The sequence below is a fragment of the Triticum urartu genome, unplaced genomic scaffold (genome assembly GCF_003073215.2).
Source record: "Triticum urartu cultivar G1812 unplaced genomic scaffold, Tu2.1 TuUngrouped_contig_4574, whole genome shotgun sequence".
Classification (NCBI taxonomy): Eukaryota; Viridiplantae; Streptophyta; class Magnoliopsida; order Poales; family Poaceae; genus Triticum; species Triticum urartu.
Window position 1 is genome coordinate 1 of NW_024115173.1, and position 9241 is coordinate 9241.

Genomic DNA, 9241 nt, shown 5'->3' on the forward strand with positions numbered 1-9241 from the left:
CTCACCGTCTTTTTGTCCGCTTTTGGTCCTGTTGGGTCGGCCGCCCGCTCGTCGTCCGTCCCCTTTTGCATTTGGGTCGGCTGTGCACCCAACGCGCAGACCTATTTCATGTCCGCATAGAATTTTAAAAAGGCCCACGGCCAAAGATCATGCCAGCGGCCATGCTATCACCCAGAGTTCATATCGGTGCCATGCCGGCGGCCGACATACATGGCAGCCTCCAAAAAAAACCACCACACAGTTCATGTTGGCGCACTTGCCAGCGATCGGCACACATGTCAGCACACAAAAAAGGGGTGGGAGTTCAACCAAGCCATCTTGGCCGTGGTCATGCCAACACATTTGCCGGCATACAAAAAAAGGATGGCACCCTCCGCCTTAGATCACTTGTCATCGAACTTGAGCATGTCGGCCTGCATCTTCTCGAACCAAGGCCTCTTCCTCGGTGACGCCGTGCTCAAGTCCACCTTCATGATCTCCACCCCCGTCATCATGCTAGGGAGCGCCACTTCTTTTGCCTTGGTCTTGGCATTGGCGGCCTCGATCTCGAGCATCTTCACTTGCTTCTCCGCCTCCATCTCGAGCATCTTGGCTTGCTTCTTGCATCGAGCTCAAGCCTCCACCTTTGGATCTCCATGAAGGCGTTCATTTGCTCTTCCTTATCTTTCCGACGCTTCTCCTCCCTTGTGTCCTTCTTGGTCATCATGCCCTCCAAAGTGGTATGCAAGGTAATCGATGCCGCATCGCGCTTGTCCTCCTTCCTGGAGTTGGTCTTCCCTGCGGTCGTGGCTTCTCGCCCTCCACATGCTCCTCGACGGCTTCCTCCCTCCCCCAACGTGCTTGGCGACGACATATTGCGCCTTGAACATCTCCTCCCCGTTGATGACCATCCAACAAATGGGTGAGGTTAAAGGACTTGTCTTGATGTTGCGCCTTGAATGCCTCCAAAGCTTGGAATGCCTACAAATGAATAGCATGCATGCTTATGGGCAAATGGACATGGAAGTATATTGGCAAGTGGACATGCAAGCACAAAGGCAACAAGGAGGGACGCATGTATACCATATCTTTGATGCCGAGACCACTCACATGACGTCCCTTGATGCCCTCAAGAGTGGCACAAAACTTGTTGCACTCTTGTTGTATCACCCTCCATCATTTCGAGAGGGACACCCACCTGCGCTTGCTCTCCATTTGGTATGACGCGAACTTCTTGCATTCATGAAATTCGAGATGAACACGCAGCCAAAAGGTGGATGCCTTTTGCTCGGCGCCCACCTTGGGGTCTTGTCCAATGTCCCTCCAACACTCACAAAGGAGCTTGTCCATTGGCTGCGTGTATGCCTTTGTTTGCTTGCTCTTAAGCTTCTTGTTTGCCCCGGCTTGGGAGGAGAGCTCGTCTTCGAACAACGGCTCCCCGTCAATGTCCATCTCATCTTCTTCCTCAAGGTCGTAGTCCTTCGGGAATTCATGGCCGAGAGGGAAGGTGTTTCCCATGCCAACTTGGTCTTGCATGGACTGGTCGTCCATGCCAACATGATTAAAGGTGTCGGCCATGAAGGGGGCTCGATTGTCTTAGCTTTGGGTCTTGTCGGGATCGAAAGGAGCCGCGCCTGCACTGCCTGCAAAGGCAACAACAGTGGTAGCCGCACCACCTTTGAATATGATGTTCTCGATGATGAAACGGTTTGCCGCCTCGTCATTCGTGGCGGTCGGCATTTTACCAAACAAGTTGCGGGCCTCGGGATGCATGTCGACTCGGATCTCCCGCGGGCGTTTCCTCTGGCCATGGCCGCGGGTGTGGACGACGCCACCACACTCACCTCCGGCGAGCATTCCCCGGAGAAACGGCAGGCTTGTGGGTAGGGATGGAAGCCAGGAATTGGCGGCGTGGCAGACGTGTACGGTGACTCTGGCAGTGGCACACAAGGAAAGGCGATGAGCCCGTGTTGGCCACGGCCACGCTGACGAGCCCGTGATGGCCGGGGTTTAACCCTAGGAAGAGCAGGGCCTACCTCGTTGCTGCGGTGATTATGGCATTGTTTTCCTCTTCATGTGCGGCGGCAGCCAGGGCGGCGGCGGGCACAGCTTCGAGCTTGCGGTCCTTCGCATCCCTCCGGTCCTTCCTCTTGGTCGACCGCACCACCCGCTACTCGACCGTCAACGGCTTCTTGGGCGCCACCGCCGTCTTGCCGGGGGCGGCGGGCTCTCGCTTGGGGGGGTGCAGGGGGGGGGAATGGGTTGGTTGTGCTACCGACTGGCGAGCCAAGGGGAGGAGTAGGCAGGCATCGCCCGGTCCGCCTCGTGTGTGCGCCGGCGCAAATGAGGTCCAAATTTGGGTCAGGAATGAGTCGTCCGGCGGATGAAAAGCGGATGTGCGTCCGTTTGTGTCGGCGCGTTGGACCGATTTTTATGTCCCTTTTGATCCCAACGGACACACGCAGACGAAATGGGTTGGCGCGTTGAAGTTGCTCTCAATGACCTGTGTTGAATATCACAACACGTCCGTACCGCGTAGTTGAGACGTAGGCGGACGGTTTGAGTGTCGGTGCTGGAGATGCTTGATGATACAAAATGTGTGGTATACAAGTAATATCATCCACCATCGACATAAAATGGTTCAAGAACAAACGGTGTGGGCACCACCTAGTACACAAGCGTGATGTCACTAGACCTAGCACACTAGCACACTTGGTGCGCGTGAACTAGACTATGACTACTCCTCCTGCTCCCAGATCTTCATCATAAAAAAGGGTTGGATTAGACACACTATTTCAGTTGAATGATCACTTCCTGGGGTCACGTCAAGGACACACCACCACTCAAAATCCAACGAACACTATACACATCTCTCTCTCTCTCTCTCTGCGCAAGAGCAGCCGAGGAACAGGAACAGCTAATGTTCCCATATTAAAACAGGCAACTGGGACCGAACCATTATCACTAACAGCATGTAATGCAAGCGGCCAATCACACCGACATGTGATACAAGCCCCGGCCGGATTCTCTTATTGGGACCTGCAAATTTGGTAGGCGTCTAGGTTAGGATAGTACAGTATACTCCAAGAACAAGTCAGTATACTTTTTTGCTTTGTTTTCTGCTGGTTCTAGTACGAATGAAAAAAGAAGATAGATAGTAGTATGGGATATGACACCTAAGCAAGGGATGGCAGCAGGATGATGGCTCACAGTGCTGGCTTTGACCATATCCCCACAACCCAGCTGGTAGTACTGCATGCAGTTCAGACTGTAGAGGACAAGAAGGTGAAAAGATTACAAGATTCCTTGTGTTTTTTGCTTACATATTCCACACTTCTTTTTCTTTGCAGAGAGAGAGAGGGAGAGAGTAGTAGGAGTACAGTGGTGGTAGGGTGGCTGTAGGTGGGCTGGCAGGGGAGAAAAAAGGCCAAGTGTACAAATATGTGGCAGTGCTGCATGTCAGTTGGAAAGAGATCTCCCTGCCCTCATTCAAAGCTTGGTGTGCAAGAGATGTACCTTCCCCTCCCTCCCCCACCCTTGCAACCAAAGCATTCATAATTTACTACTCCCTGAGCCATTTTTAAAAACATGCTGTATCACTGAGTGTGTAAGAACAAAACCAGCTCATGTCTAGACAGAAAATATTACCGCTGCACATGTAAACATGTTCTGTAATAGGCATTTTGCCCTTGCTGTTTGGTCAAAGAGGAACCTTGTTGCATTTCAAACCTGGCTGGCTGTCACAAAAACCATCAATGAGGAATAACTGTACAGTGGCCAGTAGGTGCACCCCTTGTTTTTTTCTCCTCCTCTCAAAACTCACTCCCACAGTAGTTAGGAGCTGGGGCCCACATGGCATTGAGGCCACCCAAGGCCGGGCAGGTGAGAAGAGAAGAACAGCATCCCATTTTTTTACTCCCCTCCCAGCTTTATTTTCTACAGCTAGCTAATCTTCCTGCACACCAAAGCAGGGCCAGCAGTAATAAACTACTCCTCCTCCTGGTACGACCCCCAGTCTGCTCTCTGCGGTTACTTTTTCATTAGCTGTTTGCATACGCCAAGGTTTCAGAAGCGTTGGAAGGAGGGAGGAGGGAATGGGGAGGGGGCAGTTGAAGTGGTTAACAACCCAGCCCTTTGCCAGAGCAAGAAGGAATCATTTCACCTCGGCGGCAGGCAGGGGTAACAAACACCGCCTATTATTATTAAGCGTCCGAGACACCCTCCCTCTTCTTCCTCCCAAATCTTTCACCGCCCCCTCCCTCTTACCCTGCGGTCAAATTGCGATCCATAGCTCCGGCGCGGCGCCAAGGAGAAGAAACCGCGAATTTTTTCAAGAACAGAGAGAGGCAGAGAGATCATGAGGCCGCTCTCGAGTTCTTGAATCGTTCCAGCATTTCCCGTTGGCAGGGCGAATTGATTGATGGCCTCCAGGAGGGCTCGTGTGGTGGCGCCGGGTCCAGGTAATTTCCAGGCAGTTTTTTTTACCGTCTGCGACATCTTAGTATGTGTTCCTTTCAAGATCTTTACACCGCCCCATACACGGCATGGCGGAGCGGTCAAAGCTTGTTGCTTTCCTTCCTCCCCCTCTCGGAGGGCTTCAACGCCGCCCTAGTTATTTCCCCGCAGATCCTACTCTAGCTATCCATCCATCTATTGCATTCAAATAGCCTCGCCTCTTCTCTTCGGGTTTTCGACTTGGGAGTTGGGAGCCACTCGCTTCCTCTCGAGCTTCGTACTTGCGCTTTCCTAGACGATGAAAACTTTGTGGGGCGATCAAATCCTTTGAGAAGGTTGGTTCGTCTTGTGGTGTCCTCCTCCAGGGAATGCTGTGATTTTTTATTTTTTGTTCATCCAAGTTGGTGGTTTTAATCAGATGTAAGGTGCTGCTATTTTGAGCTTTCCTGGATGCCACTGCCAAGCCACACCCGGCCAAAAAGTACTGTTGGTCAGTTCCTAACTTGTGTGGGAAGTTCTTCATCAGTGAAACATCTTCCTTTTATCTTTCTATCTAAACTAGTATCTGTTCTTTTAAAGTTTCATATGCTTGATAATGTTTCTCCATGCCCGGTTCTTCAAGATTTGTTAGGCTTTTGCTGTTCCCAATTATCTTTGATGTTTTGGGGTCTTTTAGGAGGAGCAGGCAGGCTCCCCTCCCACATCCTCATGGCTTTGCTCCAAAGGACCCAAGTTAGCGAATGTTGTTTGGCTAATGATGGGGTTATATCCTCTGTGTCTCCTCCTCCTCTCCCTTTGTGCTCTGCTCTGGGTTTAAAGCTCCACTTTTCTGGAACCTGGGCTGCGTGCAGCAGATTTGGTTTGTTCCCCAAGCTTGTTCTGTAGCAGGCCTTTGCCTGGACGGTGGATCCCGTCTTCTGGCTTTCTTTTGTCTGTTGATACGGATAGTAGGGACTGGTTGCTTTTCACCTCTGTATTAAGGATTACCAGCTGAGTTGTTCATGTGGTGCAAAAGGGTTTTGCAGACTTTATGAAATTTCACTCTTTGTTCAAGCTGCATTTGTCAGTCTGTGCTCTGTTGGGACACTCTAGTGGTAGTGCTAATGTGCCTTCTCCCCCTTGTCTTTCGATCCTGAACAGGGAACTAAGGAGGAGCTCTTGCTGTTTTTAGACTATTGGACATGTATTCAGGCCAGCAGTCTGATCAAGGTCCTGCTGCAAACAGTGGCAAAGAATTCTTGGAGGGCAACTGGGGTTCTGTAGCAATGCATCAAAAGATGGGGTATGACAGCGCGGCATATGGGTTTCAAGCTTATGGCATGGAGTTAGAAGAGAGACCAGGTCTGTACAGATCTTCTGCTGGTTAGTAGTAGTTCTTATCATGCAGTTGTCGCGATACTTTTGAAGGTGACAATTCTGTAGTTGATGGAAATGGCGATAATTCTTGCAGGTGCATTCTCCCAAAACATCCAGATGAGTGATGAGCATAGTGGTGGTGTGAAGAAAAGGAAGGGAACAGATGACTGCATTGCGTTGCTAAACCCATCAGCCAGTAGCAAGGTGCAAATAAGCTTTCATTATGCTCGTATCTTCTTCTGGTCTAGATGTAATGACTGACTGTGTTGTAACTGTGGGTTTAGAATGTGGGTGATCAACAAACAGAGGTTTCGTCTCAGCCGGAAAGGAACTCGGTGGAGAGGGACAACAGAAAGATCTCGCCCAAAACGCAAAGCAAGGAAGATTCTTCGGACGGTGATGGCACTAAAGAAAATTATGTTCATTTCCGGGCAAAGCGAGGCCAAGCCACTAACAGCCACAGCCTTGCGGAAAGAGTAAGCTTCTGATTAGCACTAAGTTCCCATTTCAATTTGATTTATGCTCTTCCTGTTCTCATGCTTGAAGTTGGATGAAACTCTTTGCAGCTGAGGAGGAAAAAGATAAGTGAGAGAATGAAGCTTCTTCAGGATCTTGTTCCAGGGTGTAATAAGGTAACTTTTTTCTTTGTGGAGCAAGAACTTCTCTATGACCAAATTGTACTCTGCACCTTACCATGCTCCCTCTTACAGATTACTGGCAAGGCAGTCATGCTTGATGAGATAATCAATTACGTGCAGTCATTACAACGACAAGTAGAGGTGACATAATGCTGGTTATCTATTAGTGCAGATGTTATTGGGTTGTTTCTGAGTATGTCATTTGTTGGAATATCATCCTGTGCTCTAATGCCACTTCAAACTTGCAGTTTTTGTCAATGAAACTTGCAACTGTGAACCCTGAGCTTGGCTTTGATATTGAGCAGATTCTATCCAAACAAGTAAATTCACTGTACAACCATCCTAAATATTTTCAAAGATTTCTAGATCCACCTGCTCAACTCAATTCTTGTTTGTAGATGATGCTTCCTCAAGACAGGCGCCTTGGTTTCTATGGAGCTGACCCAGGATCAAGCGCCCTTATTGCTCATTTCAACCAAGGAATGATGCATCCAGATATGATGTGCAATGCTTCCAATCCAGCGGGTGCTCTGCACGGAACAATTCATGACATCTCCATGATGAACCAGGTAAATTCAGTCCATTTTCATGGCAAACGCATGTAGCATCTGAAGCCATAGCAATGGACTAACGTGAACCCTGAATCCAGATGCCTGAGATGTGGGAGACTCTTCAGAACATTCCTCATATGAACTTCAACCCTGCTGTGGCTGCAGATAGCAGCACCAACAATGCTGGTATATGCGATGCTCTCTTTCAAAATGTTATGCATCATAATCATAGTGATTGCATCAAACTTACAGAAATGTTCCTCTTGTACTCTGCAGGTCCCATGAAGATTGAACAGTGAGTTGCTGGTATGATTCTGGAGTTGTTCTGTGAACCGTAAAGCGCTTGCAGAATCAAGTTTTGTATAGCTGGATGCCTAACCATTAGTTACCGATCTCCTCCTTTTGCTGCCCGACCCCGTAGCGTATGGTTTATGGTATGGCATCGAAGGATCTCGTGTACAGCTGGGCTCAAGAACTGCTGATTCCACCGTAAATTTCTGTTGCGTTAGCTCGTCGAAAGCAGGAACCCTGTGTTATTCATGAATTCCAAGCTTGGGATCAATTGTGGATGCCCTAAGCGTACTAAGTAGACTGGCTTATTAGTATTGCCCTAAGTAGTGAAGTGACTTTTGTCAAGAGTTTCAGAGGTTCATGCAATCATGCATTATCAACGAGATATTCTAGAGCAGACTAAGCGTACTAAGTAGACGTGCTTATTAGCATTGCCCTAAGTAGTGAAGTGACTTTTGTCGAGAGTTTCATGAAATCATGCATTATTTGCAACGAGATGTTGAAGAGCAGACTTTTCTTGTGAAATCATGAAATCATGCATTATTTTCAGATTTTCACTGAAATCAAGTTTTCACCATGACACATTTTGCTGATCGTGATGGGGCTGCCGTCAGCTGTGGCTCGCCCTCTGCGGGGACCGGATTCTCCAACATTGAGAAGGAATGTTAGAGAAGCTACATCACCCTAACTTTTCTTCTTTCTATTCATATCATTATGGCTAAAATGATTTAAATTAATTTACAAATGGATGATCTACCGTGTACATTTATAGTAATTACATGCAAACAAACTGATGGTGAAATAAAATTAGATTTAAATTATTTTTATCTACATTAAATACCAACACTAAACAACCTATTAACTATTTACTAACAGTCCCTAACTTTCCTTCTTCATTTTACACTAGGCTAACACTGTAGCACCGTGATATTCCTTCTCAATGTTAGAGGATCCGGCCGTGACCGACTCTTCGGAGTACTCCTCACCACTGCCCTTCGATCTTGATGGCCATGCTTCTATTGGGTCCCCTGACCTCCCCTTCTATTTGATTTGAGGCGAGCCGGTGCTTTTAACTTTTGTGTAGAACAAGATGAAATTCAGAGTTTCACTGTTCCCTTTTGAGATTTCTGTATCTCTGAATGTTTAAGTTTGAGAATTTTCTAGTCTTTTTATTGTCAATCTAAATCGTAGCAAATGTGTCGTCTGAAGAGAATTGGTAACAATCAGCAAACTTACAACTTATGCAAAGAACTGGCCATTAAACTCTCGCATTCACTATTTAACTGGGAGATGATTTGAGCCATTTTGTAGGTTCGTTTCTCCTGCAGAAATAAAACAACCCATTATGCAGAGTATGCTTGTGATCTTTTAGGAATAGAAACTGCAATTGGCTGAAACTCTGCAAGCCTGCAAGCTTTTGATGCTTACTGCATTTCAGGAATATGAACTGCTCTTTGCTGCAAGCATGCAACCTTCTGGTGCTTACTGCATTTTCAGTTCTTACTCTCTTCTATACTTATTACTAGAAAGTGTAATCATGTAGCTAGTTACAATGGTGTTTCCGTCATTATTTTAGATCTGTACAAACAAGTCACTCCATTATTAGTCATATAAATTAAAGGAAAAAAATCCCGTTGAATCTTGAGTGGTAATACATCAAAATTCAGCTGCAAGTTTGCAAAGGAGGAGCTACAAAGTGTTGACACACGAACACGTCACGTGTACCCTCGACGCCGGGGGTGATGCACCGCAGCTCACGTCGAAGGAGACCCGACCGACAGCGCGATACGCAAGACAGTCGACAGGCGCTTTCGCAGACCCGAAAACCCCACACCCCCGGGAGGGACCCAGTCAGGGAGTGCGGCGGCTATGGGCTGCCCTAGGTCGATTCGCTCGCCCCTAGAGCCTCGGAAATTGCTGCCCTCCAACGCGAAGAACGAACGAATAACGAGAAAGAAAGATACAAGGGTA

At 47.9% G+C, this 9241-nt stretch overlaps 1 protein-coding gene across 5 annotated transcripts; it reads left to right on the forward strand.

The window, feature by feature from the left end:
- The first annotated feature begins 4067 nt into the window (after positions 1-4067).
- On the forward strand, positions 4068-7669 carry LOC125528020 (transcription factor bHLH49-like). 5 transcript variants are annotated; one of them, XM_048692535.1, is made up of 11 exons: positions 4508-4769; positions 4853-4924; positions 5575-5796; positions 5885-5994; positions 6075-6266; positions 6357-6422; positions 6501-6569; positions 6677-6748; positions 6827-6997; positions 7078-7165; positions 7256-7669. In XM_048692535.1, the coding sequence occupies exons 3-11, from the start codon at positions 5616-5618 to the stop codon at positions 7276-7278; spliced, it is 972 nt and encodes a 323-aa protein (XP_048548492.1). In that variant the 5' UTR covers positions 4508-4769; positions 4853-4924; positions 5575-5615; the 3' UTR covers positions 7279-7669. The 5 variants fall into 5 exon arrangements, with proteins under 5 accessions (XP_048548490.1, XP_048548495.1, XP_048548492.1 ...); XM_048692533.1 differs by lacking the exons at positions 4508-4769; positions 4853-4924 and adding an exon at positions 4068-4439; XM_048692538.1 differs by lacking the exons at positions 4508-4769; positions 4853-4924 and adding an exon at positions 4071-4439 and having other exon boundaries at positions 5575-5775.
- Positions 7670-9241: the final 1572 nt, after the last annotated feature.